We start from the raw sequence: 17,130 nt of genomic DNA on the forward strand, positions 1-17,130 counted from the left end.
TCGGAGTTTTGAGAAATTTTGGGAAACCAGTCGCGTTTAAAAATAAGTTTTAATCTTCAATAGTGCTGTTCGAGAAATGTTTGTCAGACCTTTTATTACCCTTTTCGAGATCAGTTCTTGGAATTAAAAACACTATTTGTTTTATTTTTGCACTAGGGAGCAACATGTCATTTAAATATTGTATACAAGTTGATGTTATTATTAATAAGAGCTGCATTTGGCTCCCGATAGTAGCTATGATTTTGTGGAAAAAATTAGTTCGGAACATAAAGCCAATATTTTGTGTCAGTCACGTCTCAATTTGACAACACGTGAAATTTCTAATAGACTGAATATTGCTCAACAAACTGTGGCAAGAAATTTGATAAAATATAGTAAAACCGGGACTACTAGCAGGAAAAAAGGCTCAGGGATGCCAAAAAAGACGACTCCAGTAGAAGATCGTTTTTTGGTGTTGTACAGTTGTCAGCATCGGTTCAGGTCTTCAGTGAACCTTAAAAACCATCATTGTTCAGCTACAGGCAAAGTAATTTTGTCAAGCTCAGTGCGAAAAAGATTTGGGGAAGCTGGACCTAGAACTCAAGCCGGTACTGAAGCCGGATTTTCCAAAACGAGTCAAAGTAAAACGATTGCTCTGGTCTCAGGAGCACCTGAATTAGACTCCGTACATGTGGAACAATGTCATCTTTTCGGACGAATGAAAACTCAAGCTCCATGTTGGAGATAGGAAGATCCTTACGCGAAGAGAACCGAAAGAAATACTAAGCTCTGATTGCAATTTTTCGGATGCCCCCCAAAACTGAAGGTGTGATGGCGTGGGAGTGCTTTTTCGGAGATGAAAAAGGTAGGATTTCTAGAACCCAAAGTCAATGCAAAAGTTCAACTTCGAGCCCTGAAATACGTATTGAATAACATCGATGTACTAAGTTGGCCTCCCGTGACATGATAGTTAGTGCGTTGGACCGTCATGCCGGAGGTCTTTGGTTCGATCCTTGCTTATGCCATCTAATGTTTTTTTTCACACCTCGCCTCTTGCGAGGAATTGACAAATTCTCCAAGAGTATTTCTTGTCATGAAAAGTGCTTTCTCAAATTAGCTGTTTGGATTCGACTTTTAAACTGTAGGTTCCCTACATCCCTGACAACAGTACGCACACACAGGTGGTTAAGAGTTATAAGACACTATGTCCTAGTTCTCAACAGACTGTTGTGCACTCAATTTATTAATTATATATTTATAAGGTGGCCTCTTACAGTCCAGATCTCAATCCAACTGCGATGAAGTGCCTAGAGTCAGTTAATGAATTAAAAAAAACTACTTACCCGGACAAAGAACACGATACCTGCTCCACATGGAAGGACCTATCTCATTGGTAATAAAAGCAAGAGAAGGTTCAACAAAGTACTAATTTGAGAAGCAATTAAAAAACAAAAAAAGGTTCCTAAAAAACTCATTTTTCAAGTGACTATTTTAGACAAATCTCAAAATTCTTATCGTATTGTATAATAAAACAAAACCTCAGTAAAACGTATGTTGTTATTTCCACACATTTGACAAAATTTCAAAAAAATCGAAAAAAAGTTTGACCAACATTTTTCGAAGGGCAGTGTTTTCTATACCGACTTCAAGCAACAGTCCGGTAAAGCCTTCATAGTTCTGCAACTATTTTTATAAATTTAGCTTTTCGCTTATTGAAGAGCGTTGTCTACACTCCACGGAACTGTTTTGTAATATGTATTTGCAAATATTTGCTTTGGGTACTATCCCCTTAAAGGATGGCTAACCGAAGCCACGACCACGATGCAAGATGATTGTGAGTAAAGATGGTCTCAATTTCAAAATTGTGGGGAGTTCCTTAAAGAGTTTTTTTGGGGATGATTTGTACATTAGCAGGGAACTTGAATAAAGTCATCCGTAATTCTAAACTTCAGTAAGAACCGATCCTTAATAGTTCAGGCATTTAGATTCCGTCAGGCCTCTCTTTGAAACGAAAAAAGCCTCACAAAACTTACATGATTTTCGTGAATAAGAATATTGAGCTAAATGCGAAAGAAAAACACTGCGAGAGCTGAAAAGCTAGATTGAGGAGCATCTTTCAACGTCCGTAGTAAGATTATCGCCCATAATTACTCCACACTAAAAATACTGGATCTCTTATCTTCTTCGACAACTACTGCACTTCTTTGCATCTTTTGAAATATTTAGTCAAAAATGGTATTCATGGTCTAGGTACTATAAGAAGGAATTGAATTCTTGATTGCAAGTTCTCAAACGGAAAGTAATTACGAAGAATAAGAAGGAAGTAGTTAACACAGGATCGATGTTTCAACGCTTAAGTGGAAGTATAATGAGCTAGTTTAAAAAGGAAAAGCAACGAAAATTATGCACTCTTTCGGGCTCATGTACAGAATTTCATCTTGTGAGTTTGGAGGAGGTAACATTTAATACAGTTAAAATAATTTGAAAAAACCTAGTTAAAGATTCAAAATTTAACCTGAAAAATAAGCTTGTCTTCAAAAATTTAAATGCCGTTTTAAAAATCAAAAAACCCTTGATTTTTCATTTTTTTCGAAAATCGTTAGAGCGGTTTTTTTTAACTAATTTTTTATATATAAAATGTTTCAATTTAGTTCTTAAAATATTTTTGGTATGCAGTTGCTTAGTGATTGTAAATACACGCTCTGCATATGAATTTTGTAAACAAATGTTGACCCGTTTTTAAGATATACAATTTTGAAAAAAAAAGTTTTTTTAAAAATATTAACAAACGAAAATTGCACTTTTGATAATCAATTATTGTTAAGGGAATATAAGAGCTTGTTGAAAAAACAAAAATATTTAAATCGGTTCATAAGTTGCTAAGAAAAGTTAAAAAAAATTACGGTTCTATGAGCGTTACATTTCCGGAGCAATACGAAAGTATAATTTTCTTTTTTTTTTACTAAAAGAAGCCAATTTTTAAAAAATCTATCGGTTTTTTTTAGAGAAAATTGGAATTCTGGTTTTTTGACAAAAAACTTCCAAGTTTGAACTCAATCGACCCAATAGTTTAGGCTGTAAGAGCGTGGACAGATAGATAGACTCATGGGATCCACTTTTTTTTGACTTCCCTACCATCGTAATATCATATTTGATTAAAATCTCGAGTTCGAAATTTTGCACGAACGCAAAACTTGCCTATATGTCACAAGTAAAAAAGCATTAAGAACCTGTCCAACACCCTGTAGTAACCGTGGTGTGATGGTAATTGCGTAGGGTTGTCATGTCAGAGGCTTAGGGTTCAATTCCTGCCTAAACCATCTAAACTTTTGTTATAGGTACTGACTCTTGCGCGGAATTTACAAATCCTCGTTGTTGCCTATAAGCTACACTCCCTCTTTTGTAAATAATTTGGAAAAACCACATATCTGTTTTTAATGCAAAATCCTATCTGTTTCGACCAAAAATATGCATTTTGAAAATCGTGAGTTATAGGAAAAAAATATTTGTCCGAATATAAAATTCATACTACCTAAATTACGACTTCTCTCATTTTTTCTTGTAAAAAAACATGTTTTAATTCGAACAAAAATGTTGTCAATATTTGCGTGTTTCAAAAATATTCAGACTTTAAAACAAACTTCAACTTCTATTATCTATGTTTGAAGGTCCTTGTTCACATTGGACTCTATTAAGGCGACTTAATTTGACATTCCATCTCAATACTCAAACCCCATTCATTTTTCTTAGAGACTACTTATTTTGCTATCATTGAATTCGGTAAGAAACATTTTTGAAAGGATATTTGACTGTGGTTTCTTTTGTACTGAATGACCAAAAATCAAAAAAATGTTTAGGGTAGATTTCATAAAGGCATTTTTTTAAGATGACCTCGCTATAAACGACCTGTCAAACAAATTCCAATGATTGGTTTCAATGATGAAAACCAATTAAAGCTATCACTGGGAGCTTAAACAAAAGCCAAGAATATCTGCCTCACATTTCTGTCCCTTTTTTTACTATCAAGTGTGAATGTTGTATGTACAAAAACAGGTTTATTTTCAACACGGTCCTAAGTGAACACTTTAAACGAGTTCAGAATGCTTCCAAGCTGTCTAGATTTCTATCTATGCTAATCAAGGATAACAAAGATTACTTTAGACTCTTTTTCTACGAATCATTTTTATGTTTCAATAATTTCCCTCCCTTTAACTTGATACACCACAAAAAAGTCAAAGCTATTATTGAAACCAGTCATTGAAATAGCTATCATTGACAATTTCTGCCATTGAAACACCATTGGTTGGAATCAAGAATTTGATGATTTAAAGTTAATTGACAGCATAGAACACAAAGAAAATGAAACGCTTTTGGAAGTGGAACGATTTTGTTCCGAAATATGAAATCATTGAAATCGATATTATTGAAAATCTAAAAACTAACCAAAAGAAAAGTTATGGGTTAAAAATTAAACAATAACATGGATTTTTATTTGGACTGATTTAAAATTTAAATATTTCCTTGTTTAAAAAAAATTAGGATTCCGGGACCCTTAAGTGTCAATTTCAATATCTCAAAAACTTAAAATTTTGTTTTAAATTGTAGACCACCCTTATGCAAACAAAAAAACATTAGTGCATTATGATTTTCTAGTCTAATAATTCTAAAAATAACCAGACTTGAAAAAAAAACCTGACAAATTAAAAAGTTCAAAAAATCCATAGATTTTAACTTAACAAAAATAATAACTTGAAATCTACCTCATTAAATGGCGTCAAGCTTTGCTCCTAAATCAAAAAAAAATGTTGACAGAAAACAAATCTAGACGAATTGATAATTTTTTTAAGAAATTGTTTACGAACCAATTTATTAATATTCTTATTTTAAACAAACAATGTTCGTGGAACTTCCCATTAAAACAAATTAAAATATGTACAGATAAAGTACAGACAAACAAATAATTAATAAAATGTGTTATTATGTTTTTGATTCAGAAAAAATAAACAGTTTTTTATAAATTACCTTTAATTTAGTCGAATTAATGATGATTAAAAAAGTTTGAAACATCGTATGACCCTTTCTTATCATTGTGTCTAGTGAAGTAAGAATACAAGCTTATATTTTAAATAAGAAAACTAAACCATAAAGGTCAATATTTTAATGAACATAATACTAAGTGATTTTACTAACTATTGTAGGTTCAGACCAAGATCAAGGTTTCAATACACACATTTTTAAAAATGTATTTTTTGAAGAAAAAAAACTCGAGTCATAATTTAGGAGTAATTTTTAAGATAACGAATTTTTGGATGGATCTAGTTATTGCTAGTGTTGATTTGTTTTTCTAATTTTTGTGCAAGTTTTTAAAACATATCATTTCAAGACCCCCTATCGTTGGTTTTTAATTTTTTGTTCGTGACTTTCTTGATCCTAGCAACGAAAAGAATTTCATATTAAATAATTTTTGTTCTATTTCTACTCAACGTATAAATACTTTCCTGCTGTGCATTCAATTTTTAGGTTTGGAAATATTTTATTTTCAGAAGTATGCAATAATTTTTCAAGTAAAATTTTCCTTACAATCAGTTCGAACATGTCAAAAACTTAAAATGGCCACTGGAGTAACCTCGCATTTTAATACTATGTAGTCTTGTCAGAATACAAATTGACAGCAACAAAATAAAGATGGATGATATTCAACATTGACACATTGGCATTTTATATGTATATTTATGCATACAATAGAATCGGATTTTCTAAAAATAAATTAGGGACAGTGAAATTTTTGATAAATTCATTTAAATTTTCAAATAAGTGCTGGTTCTGATTCAATACCAAATCAGCTTTTAAACTTCTCCTTGGATAAGTAGCGATGTAAAGGATCATTTATTTTACAGTTTCGTGTTAGTAGTTCTGACATTTGACAACTGTCAGACCCAGCTGTTATTAAAATGTGAAAATATTAGTTGAGGGATTGCCATTTTCCACAATGAATCACTTAATATTCGACCTAAAATTGTTAAAACTTACTTCTTTGGAAGCATGTATTTTGAAAAAAGAAGACAACTGAAGAAACTTATTCTTATTATAGCCTGAGGTTTTTCAATTTTATGTTTCCAACTCTTGAATAGCTTAATCTACCGTGAGATGTTGAAATAGGCGTAGCGAATTTACTTTCCGATTTAGTTAAATGACAATCAGCTAACTTTTTAAAATTGGTGTGGAAAGAGAACTGTAATGCTCAATACAAATCAAAAGTCAGCTCTATTTGCTTCTATGAATCTAACAGTCTAGAAAGTTAAGATGAATATATTGCAAGAATTACCAAGGCTTCAGCACCATTTGTCCACAGTAGCAACAGCCGAAATAATAAAACAAATGGTTGGATAATGATTTTGTGAAACTCCGTAAACTTTCATTTGTTTATTTAAAGCTCTTCAGATATTTAAATGCTTAAATATTTAAAAAGTTTAACCTTCTGAAAAAGAAGATGACTACATCAACAATACATCAACTCGCAAATTGTAAGAACTCGAAGACTTTATTCTGGAGCAATGCTTTAGAATCAACGGTGGCGTCTACAGTTCCAGTAAGGTCGAACTACTTAGTGAACACCTTATAGGGCTTCTTCGACATATTCGGAGCTCAGGCCTATAAGGAGCGGTTCATCCGGCTCCCCTTCTTTGGAGTTATACTAAGGATCTGGCCCTCCAGGTTGGGGGTTGTGCCGTCGGGGTGACTTCCTGGCCACGTAAAAGCATCATAGTTTCGAAGCAACAACAAGCCTCGGATACGGACGGATTCACTGTTGACAACCCACGCAAACGAAATAAGGACAACGAACTTCGGATATGTACGTGGAATGTTAGGTCCCTTAACAGACCACGTGCAGCCGAACAATTAGCGGAAGCCCTAAACTGCTGCAAGGCAGATATTACAGCCATCCAAGAAGTGCGATGGGATGGACCGGGTAAACGCAAACTAAAAGACTGCGATATCTACTACGGCGACTGCTACCGAGAACAAAGACAGCGTCTATTTGGGTGTGGATTTGTTGTTGGAACTAGGCTCAGGCAAAAAGTCTTGAGTTTCAACAGTGTGAGCGAGCGCATCACGACAATCCGCATCAAGGCTAAATTCGCCAACATAAGCCTAATATGCGCGCATGCCCCAACAGAGGAGAAAGATGAAGACACCAAAGATATGTTCTTCGAGCTCTTGGACAAGACATATGAGCAGTGCCCTGGCTATGACATTAAAATTGTCTTAGGAGATTTTAATGCCAAGCTAGGAAGAGAAGACATCTTTGGTGGCATAATCGGGAGATACAGCCTGCACGACACCACCTCCGACAACGGATTCAGGCTGGTCGATTTCGCTGCGGGGCGAGACGTTCTGGTAGCTAGTACGCAGTTCACGCATCTTAATATCCACAAGGGGACATGGAAATCTCCTGATCAATCAACCGTCAACCAGATTGACCACATTGCGATCGACGCACGACACTTCTCCAGTATCCAGGATATCCGAACATTCCGAGAGGCCAACATTGACTCGGGCCACTACCTCGTTGTAGCCAAGGTACGGCTACGGATATCCCGATCCAAGCCAAAACAAGGAAGTACTGTGAGAAGATTCGACGTTAGACGGCTACAATCGCAAGAGACTGCCATGTCCTTTTCCGATCGAGTCTCTAGTAACCTCCTAAGGAGTCCTATGCTTCCTGCATTAAGCATTGAAAACCAGTGGCAACATTGCCTTGCAGCCATCAGAGATGCCGCCTCTGAAGTGCTAGGTTTCACACGGCCACCACAGCGAAACCCCTGGTTTGACGACGAATGCCGGCAAGCGCACGCAGCGAAACAAGAGGCATACAAAACGGCGCTGCACAAAAGGACTAGAGCTGCTCGCGAGCTCTACGAGCAGAAGAGGAGAGAGGAACACCGGCTTCTTAGACGGAAAAAAAGAGAGCATGAGAAGCGCGCGATCGAGGAGATAGAGGGATGTCACAACAGGAATGAGGTTCGTAAATTTTACCAAAAGGTAAAAAAAACCTCCCAAGGGTACCAGCCACGAACCGAAGCCTGTAAAGACGATCAAGGGAACATCGTAGTAGAACCACAGTCGATGCTGAGAATATGGAAAGATCACTTCTCCAAATTATATAACGGCGATGACGAACCGAACTCCGCTGTAAGGGAGATAGAACCACTCAACCTCGGCGACGCAGATCAACAATTCCGCCTACCCGACCTTGACGAAGTGAAGATAGCTATATCTAAACTTAAGTCAAACAAAGCTGCTGGAGCTGACGGCATCACCGCCGAACTATTCAAAGCAGCAGGCGATGACTTGGTAGGGAGCATGCACCAACTCATCTGCAAAATTTGGTCGGAAGAAAGCATGCCCGATGAGTGGAATCTCAGCATAGTGTGCCCGATACATAAGAAAGGAGACCCTCTTAACTGCGCCAACTACAGAGGCATCAGTCTCCTTAACATTGCGTATAAGATCCTCTCTGCCGTATTATGTGAACGTCTGAAGCCATTCGTCAACAACCTGATTGGTCCTTATCAGTGTGGCTTCAGACCAGGAAAGTCCACTATCGACCAAATATTCACACTACGGCAGATCTTGGAAAAAACCCAGGAGCTTCAAATCGATACCCACCATCTCTTTATCGATTTTAAAGCCGCGTATGACAGCATCTATAGGGAAGAGCTCTACCGAGCAATGTCTAGTTTTGGCATCCCTGTCAAACTGATCCGTTTGTGCAGAATGACGATGGAGAATGCACGCTGCTCTATCAAGGTCGGAAAAGATCTTACCGATGCATTTGATGTCAAAAAAGGTTTTAGACAAGGCGATGCATTGTCATGCGACTTCTTCAACATCGTTCTGGAAAGAATTGTGCAAAACTCAATCGTCAACACTAGAGGCACAATCTTCCAAAGATCCATCCAATTACTCGGATACGCAGATGATATTGACATAATTGGAAGATCAAAGCGTGATGTCAGTGGAGCGTTTTTGAGCATTGCGACGGAAGCGAAGAAGATGGGTTTAGTGGTCAATGAGGGCAAGACCAAGTATATGCTGTCATCAAAAAAGGACACTGAACGACGACGTCTTGGACAAAACGTCACCATGGACAGCTATAACTTTGAGGTAGTTAAGGACTTTGTCTACCTAGGCACCGCTATTAATGCAGACAACGACACCAGCGCTGAAATCAAACGAAGAATAACTCTTGCAAATCGCTGCTTCTTTGGACTTAGAAGGCAATTGAGAAGTAAAGTCCTCTCTCGAGCATGTAAAATCACCATCTATAAGACACTCATCATCCCGGTTCTCATTTATGGCGCTGAGGCCTGGACCCTGTCAAAGAAAGATGAGAGCGTCTTAGGATGCTTCGAGAGAAAAATTCTTCGGGCGATTTTTGGTCCCGTACGCATAGATGGAGAATGGAGGAGAAGATATAACGACGAGCTGTACGGGCTGTACAGCGACACTGACCTAGTTAGCAGAATCAAAGTCCAACGGCTTAGATGGCTAGGTCATGTAGAGCGGATGGACATCAACGCTCCAGCCCGGAAGGTCTTCGAATCCAATCCCGAGGGACGGCGCAGTAGAGGAAGACCGCGACTCAGGTGGCGCACCCAGGTGGGAGAGGACCTCAACCAACTTGGCGTGCGAAACTGGAGACAGCTAGCTAGGGACCGAGCTGGCTGGAGACGCTTGTTGGTTGAGGCCCAGGTCCGCCCCGGACTGTAGCGCCACCTTAAGTAAGTAAGTAAGTAATGCTTTTTAACTGGATGGACGTGCTGAAGCCAGGTGACTACGCTCGAAGTTGGGTCACTAGCAGCTCATTTTAAAATCCTTTTGTCGGCTGATAAGAATAATCAAGCTGCCTATTACGCACAATCAAATGTCACTATCTACGGAACCGTATAAAATCCATCTTTTGGCATATTTCAAATAAACTTTATGAAAACTCGTTTGTTCTAAACAATTTCAGAAAATGGTTAGATTCGCAGTATTTATAAAAAGAGGTCTTTAGTTGAAGAAGTATAGAGGAATCTTGATTTTCAACTCGCTTAGATTTAACTTTAATTGTTTGTCAAAGGTTGACGAAATGTATCGAGAACAACAACCGACTAAGCATGTTCTTAGCAGGATTTCGATCGGATTTTTCAACCACAAACCATACATTCGCTCTGACGAGTATTGCCAGGAGATCAATCGACCAGAAAAAAAAATTGTATGCTTGATTTGTGGAGTTGAAAGCAGCCTTTGACAAGGTAAATAAAAATGCCTTGATGTATAAATTATCATCGTTAGAAATTCATCGAAAATTCCTGATATTTTTCTTGATCTTTCTTGCCTCATCTACTGCATCAGTGTGGAGCGAAGCTGAATTCTTTGAATGGTTTGAAACCACAAAAGGCGTCCTCCAAAGGTGTATATTTAGCCCGATGTTATTCGCCTTACTTATTTATTGCGGGAGGAATACGCTTTGCCTGTATTCAAATCAAAGTTTTTCTCTATGCCAACGATTAAGTTTTATTGGCTGACAATCCATATACAAATCCATCTGCAAATCAACAAACTTAACATCTTTTGTGAATACAGGAGTCTCTGCGCCAATACTAACAAGACAAACATAATTATATTTTAAAGGCGTCAGAGAAGAAGGCTTCCAGAGAAAAACTGTTCCCTAAACAAAGCGCCTATCTTTATCGTTAATTTTTTTGATGTTTTGCTGTCTTACAATCTGAATGTTTTACAAATCCACTATGACAAACCCTCTCCGTTTGAAAGGAATGGAACCATTTAGCTTCTTCAAATGGCAATAATCCTTTTTGGAGACCAATTTGAATAAATGGCACACGATGTTCAATGATTTAATCACCAGAATTAATAAAAATATTTTCAGCCAACATATATCAAGAGCCTTAACAACAGTATCAAGAAATGTGATAGGAACCTCAACCACCAAATAACATCGCATGCTTATCATTTCAGCAAAGACTTTTCTTTTGAAGCTATCAGTTACTTATTTAGAACCCGAGCGGAAATCCTAAATCCTGATCTCTCACAAAACTGTATCTTATGTAACAGAGGAGAACCAGAAGACATTCCCGGTCTTGGAATGTTGAAACTTTGTCTTGGACCACATAAAACGGATTTCTTTTCGACCAAAGTTGTTAGAAGTTGGTTGATATGTCGTTTGATTGTGCGATCAGGAGTTAAGATAATGACGCTTTCTCAATTTAGTTTTGATTTCTCCAAATTGCAATTTACTAGGAATTTTGACTTGAACTTTTTCCGTCGACTTCCAAATGTAGGTAGGCTTTATACAGGTCTAAGTTGCAAAAATGTTGAAAGTTCCGTAGGCTGTGTAGAACGTCATCAATTCGTCGAATCGGATGGTTAGCAGTAGTATAAATATCGGACTTGAGGAATAAAATGCTCCTCCCTAGTGTAAAAAATGTGCTCCGAGCATCAAAATTGCTCCTAAAGGAGGACAGCTATGACACTGGCTCGTTGGTGTAGTATCATGGGCAGTATGCATTGAGTGTCATGTGTGTGCTTGTGTGTGGAAAAAAAAAGGTGGATGAAATTTGTGGGGATTGAAAATGTGATAGGAAATTTCGAATTGATAATGAATGAAAATGTAAGGAAAATGTAAGGAAAAAAAAAAAAAAAAAAAAAAAAAAAAAAAAAAAGTGTTGGTAGAAAACTATTGTTGGGACTGTAAGAATATACTTTTTGGGCATGGGAATAGGGATGGGAAAATTTCATGCATGTTAATTACAACAACTATACAGTAGTATAAATATCGGACTTGAGGAATAGAGCATTTGGGTAAAATGTATTTTGTTGTTGTAAATTGTGAATTTTGGTGTGAATTTAGTTTTCGTGACTGTGAATTGCGGTTAGTGATGTACCTACAAAATTTTTTTATGTTTTTAGCTTGAATATTGACGTGGAGGATGCGGTGTATGTACACTGTACAGTAGGATGCTAGAAAAAAGGGATTCTTGTATGGTTTGTAGGTAGATTTCATTAGAGTATGGGTATATGAGTTTTGTATGGTAATGAGATCATATTACATCAGTGGGAGTTCATTGACTTTAAGATGCATTGGTTGTTTGAAGGTTGATAGTAATTTATGAAAAACAATTTAAGAAATAATAGAAAGGAAACAAATATTTTATGTCGTTTATAATAATTGTGATTTATTAATCCATGAATTGTTAGTCGGTGGGAAGCCGAGCCATTTAACATATACATTGTCTCCATTACTTTTAAGTACTTTTTCCACGAGATAAATATGAGGGTATTTAGTCTTTTGTAATTCTTTTTCGTAAAAACATCCACTAATAGGTTGACCATTAAAATCTTCAAGGAGATATGTTGGCGGGTTGGTTAGGTTTACTTTTCTTATCATAAAAATTTCCGTTGTCCAATTTGGTGTGATTAAAACTAAATTCCTTCCACATTTTTTTCAGAAATTTCTGTATAAATAGCTGTTTCAGTTTAGGATGTATCTCATACCGTCGACGATGAATCTCAGAGAAGAACTTTTACAAGTTGAAGAGGAAGTTTTGTTCAAGCCTTGTAAAAAGGTTATTGAATTAAAACAAAATGAAAAATATCGTATTGGTAAACTGAAACGTTGTGTTACGAAATTTGGAGAACGAATTGTTGCTGATTTGGGCGAATTTCAGGTAATTTTCCATTTTTATTTCTTAAAACGTTTAAAAACGTAAATACTAAAGACTTTTTTCTTTCAGACTTTCTTCCCAATGCGATACAACAAATTGTCAGACGCTGCAATAACCGAAATCAATCGAGGTTCATTCAACTTTACCTATTTATGTCCGTTAGGACGAACTGCTAGTATTAAAATTGAAGAAGAACTGTAAATTATTAAATAAACCTTACATGTTCTGAGCATACATATTTTGTTTTTAATTGCCTCTTTTCATTTCATTTGCGTAAAAGTGTTTACTTTATGAGGGGGAGAGTTTGACAGGTTTCAACATGTTTACCTCTGGTTAATCAGCGAAAATAAATTAAACTGAATTCATACAAAATCAATAGTATTTAAATATACTTTTAAGGTTTTTATATTGGGCATGTAACAAGTTATTAAGGCGAGAAAAGCATATTACAGTTTCAAAATCTGTTTGCTAGCTAGAAAACCATAAAATACAAACTTAATAGCATTTTTTCTTAAAAAATCATAGATACTAAATTTATTGGGTCAAAGGATGGTCAGTAAATTTAAAAAGAATAAATTATAAACTATCTTCACGTATACCATCATCATGTAAACTTACTTTTTAAGTTATGAGGCCACTAGAAAATCAGAAATATAAATATTTAACCAAAAGTAATATGTGTCAATTTTTAAAGCATGATGAACATCAGAAAATCCTAGATGAATAAATTATGATGTATACTTATCTACAGTACATAGTCAGAGATTCATTAGAAAATAATAAAATACTAAATTTATGAGGTGTAGATTACTTACTAAGGGGAGTCTGATTATCTACTAACTCGGTTTTGATATTCAAGATGTTTGAGCTATATACAAACCTAGCTGATATATTCAAAATATTCTTATTCTTAAAGAATACCTCACCCCGGTACGACCCAAAAATCAATTCAATCATGAAGTCGTTTTTATGTGAAGTTTGCGGAAAATCGTTTTCCAAAAATTTTAATTTGAAAAGACATATGAAAATTCATACGTCTTTAAGGGAATCGGTTAACGGTGAAAATAAAAACTTTTGCTATGTGTGTGAAAAAAGTGTTAAAAAGGGGCAGTGGATTGATCATGCTAAAACCAATACTCATTCGGAATTGGTTAAGCAATTATTTGAGAAAATGGATGGCTCGAAAGAAGCTGCCCCTGCAAAAAGATTATGTGTGGTGTGTGATAAAAATGTGATCCCATGTCAATGGAATAACCATTTGAAGAGCAAGGCACATTTAAAAATGCAACAAGAACTTTTATTTGAAGACAGTTCTTTGGATCATGAAATCTTCCAAAACGGTGATTGCTCGACTCAAGCTGGACCAGCGAAAACGCGTTGCGAAATCTGCGAAAAAGATGTTATATTTTGTCAGTGGGATAATCACTTAAAAAGTATTGAACACATCAGTTTGATAGAGGCCATGTTTTCGAACGCAGAAGAAACTCAGAAGTCTGCAATAAAATATTGTGATGTGTGTGAGCTGAACATCAATGCAAGAGATTGGACAAACCATGTACGGCGAAATGTCCATAAGCGACTTGTTGCAGAACTCCTTTCTGATGACTTCCTGGTGCTGAAAAGTTGTTTCAATGGGAGAGTAGAAACTCTCATTTATAAAAACAAGAGTGAAGAAAACCTAAGTCCCCCTGAGTTTCTCAATGAAGCAGAGTCAGCAATTCTAGGAAAATTGAAAGATCACCTGGAAAAGTTGCAAAGTGTTAAGTTCAACTTAGAATTGTTTGCTGAGTATATTAAATTTACGTCGGAGGATGAAATGGAGCTAAGTCTTAAAAGTTTCAACACAAAAATGGAAATTGCACTTGAAGGCAGTGATATAATTTCTTCATATAGGAATATGATAGATGAAATTGACACGAAAATGCAAGAATTTCAAGAAAAAGACAGTGGATGGGCCTTGCTGCGGATATGTCACGTGGAAATAAACATAAATCAATACACACCAATCAAAGGTTCAAGACATATACCGTTGCCTAGTTTTCTTTCTAGAAAAAGAGCCTGTATAAACGTTCACAACACTGATGAGTATTGTTTCAAATGGGCCATCATCTCAGCACTTTTTAGCAAAGGAAAGAACAATACCCATAAACCTGAAACATACAAGATACGAGATATCAGTTCACGAACGATTTATAAAAATAACATCAGAATTGATTTCGCTGATCTGCAATTTCCTTTAAGACTTAGCGATATTTCTAAGTTTGAAACACTAAACCCTACTTTAAGCATCAATGTGTTTGGATTTGACGATGAGAAGAAGATAGTAGTAGGACCCTATTACATTACACCACAGGAGAAGAGAAATCACATCAATCTAATTCTCTTGCAAAACGAGGGAATTTCGCACTTTGTCTGGATTAAAAGCATATCAAGGTAAGCTTTATTGCAATTATAGATCTGATTATTACCTATTATTAAAACATATACATTTTTCTAATTTCTTTAAAATTTTTTATTTTTAGACTTGTTTCAACGCAGGCGAAAAACTACAGAGGAAAATCTTGGTTTTGCAACACGTGCTTGCTAAGATTTATATCTGAAGAAAAACTGATGACGCACAAGGACAACTGCTGTAAAATGGTGACAAAAATGCCCAACGACGATAAAAAGACTGTATCGTTTGAACATTTTGAGCGGAAGATGGACGTGCCTTTCACAATATATGCAGATTTCGAATGCATCCTCGAGGAAGTAGGATCCCCAGGTAATGCTAGTAGTAGTAGTAGTATTAGTAGTAGTTTAAATATTCAAAAACATATCCCATGCGCAGGTGCTTACTTTATAAAATCTTGTGATAGTTCTCTCAATAGATTTAAAATGTTTAAAGGCAGCAATTGTGTAAAAGATTTTGTTAGTTCTCTGATAAAAGATTGCTATGAATTACATAAAAGAAATTCTAAACCCATGCTACTTTTATCAGAAATTGATTTAGAATATCAAAGAAATTGTCCATTATGTCATATCTGCAACAAAGAGTTAGGAACAGATCGAGTTGCAGATCATTGTCATTATACAGGCAAATATAATGGCCCAGCGCATAATAAATGTAATTTGATTTACCAAAAACCTAAATTTTTCCCAATATTGTTCCATAATTTCACCGGGTATGATTCGCATTTACTTATCAAAGAACTTGCTTCATACAACGGAAATATTTCTTGCATTCCTCTTAATAAGGAGCGCTATATTTCTGTTTCAAAGACATTACATACGTTTGATAACAGAACTATAGAACTGAGATTTTTGGATTCTCTACGTTTTATGCCTTCTAGCATTGATTCCCTTACAAAAGACTTAACACCAAGTGATTTTAAATTAATAAGATCTAATTTTCCAATTGAAGAAGAGTTTAAGCTTCTGACAAGGAAAGGTGTATTTCCCTATGATCATGTAAAAACATGGGAGAGTTTAGAGGAAAAAACCCTTCCTCCTCAAGAGTGTTTTAAAAATAAATTGACTGGTGAAGCTTGCTCCGATAGCGAATACAATCATGCTAAAAAAGTATGGACAGTTTTTAAATGTCAGACTCTTTCAGATTATATGGAGTTATATTTAAAAACTGACGTTCTTCTACTAGCTGACATATTTGAAAATTTTAAAATTATTTGTAAAAGTATTTACGAACTTGATCCCTGTCATTATTACACAGCACCAGGGTTATCTTGGGATGCAATGCTTAGAAAAACCCATATAAAGCTGGATCTTATTCAAGACATTGAAATATATAATTTCATAAAGAAGGGTATTAGAGGAGGCATCTCTCAATGTTCACATCGCCACTCAGTTGCCAACAATAAATATATGCAAAACTATGATGAAACAAAAGATTCACAGTATTTGATGTATGTTGATGCCAACAATTTATATGGGTGGGCAATGTCTTGTCCTCTACCTTATTCATCTATTAAATGGGTTAATAATATTCAAAACATTGATTTAATGAATATTTCAGATGACTCGGAAGTCGGGTATATATATGAAGTAGACTTAGAATACCCAGATTCCTTGCATGAATGTCATAATGATTTACCATTTTGTGTGCAAAACAAAAAAGTAAATCAATCAAAGTTTTCGAAATTAATAGCAGATTTAACTCCAAAACAAAATTATGTTATACATTATAAAAATCTACAACAATGTATTAAAAATGGGTTAAAACTCATTCGTATACATAGAGTTTTACAGTTTAAACAATCTAGGTGGCTTCAAAAATATATTGATTTGAATAATCAACATCGCACCTTAGCTACGAGCGATTTTGAGAAAAATTTCTTTAAGTTAATGAACAATAGTGTTTTTGGGAAAACTATGGAAAACGTAGATAAAAGAAAAGATGTTAAGATTGTAACCTCTTGGGGGA

The 17,130-nt window shown here is 35.6% G+C and overlaps 1 protein-coding gene across 1 annotated transcript; it reads left to right on the top strand.

Annotated features, from left to right (window-relative positions):
• Positions 1-12,157: 12,157 nt before the first annotated feature.
• Positions 12,158-12,944, top strand: LOC129952727 (uncharacterized). Its single transcript, XM_056065529.1, has 2 exons — positions 12,158-12,713; positions 12,780-12,944. The coding sequence occupies exons 1-2, from the start codon at positions 12,528-12,530 to the stop codon at positions 12,909-12,911; spliced, it is 318 nt and encodes a 105-aa protein (XP_055921504.1). The 5' UTR covers positions 12,158-12,527; the 3' UTR covers positions 12,912-12,944.
• The last annotated feature ends 4,186 nt before the right edge of the window (positions 12,945-17,130 follow it).

The sequence above is a fragment of the Eupeodes corollae genome, chromosome 3 (genome assembly GCF_945859685.1).
Source record: "Eupeodes corollae chromosome 3, idEupCoro1.1, whole genome shotgun sequence".
NCBI classification, from domain to species: Eukaryota; Metazoa; Arthropoda; class Insecta; order Diptera; family Syrphidae; genus Eupeodes; species Eupeodes corollae.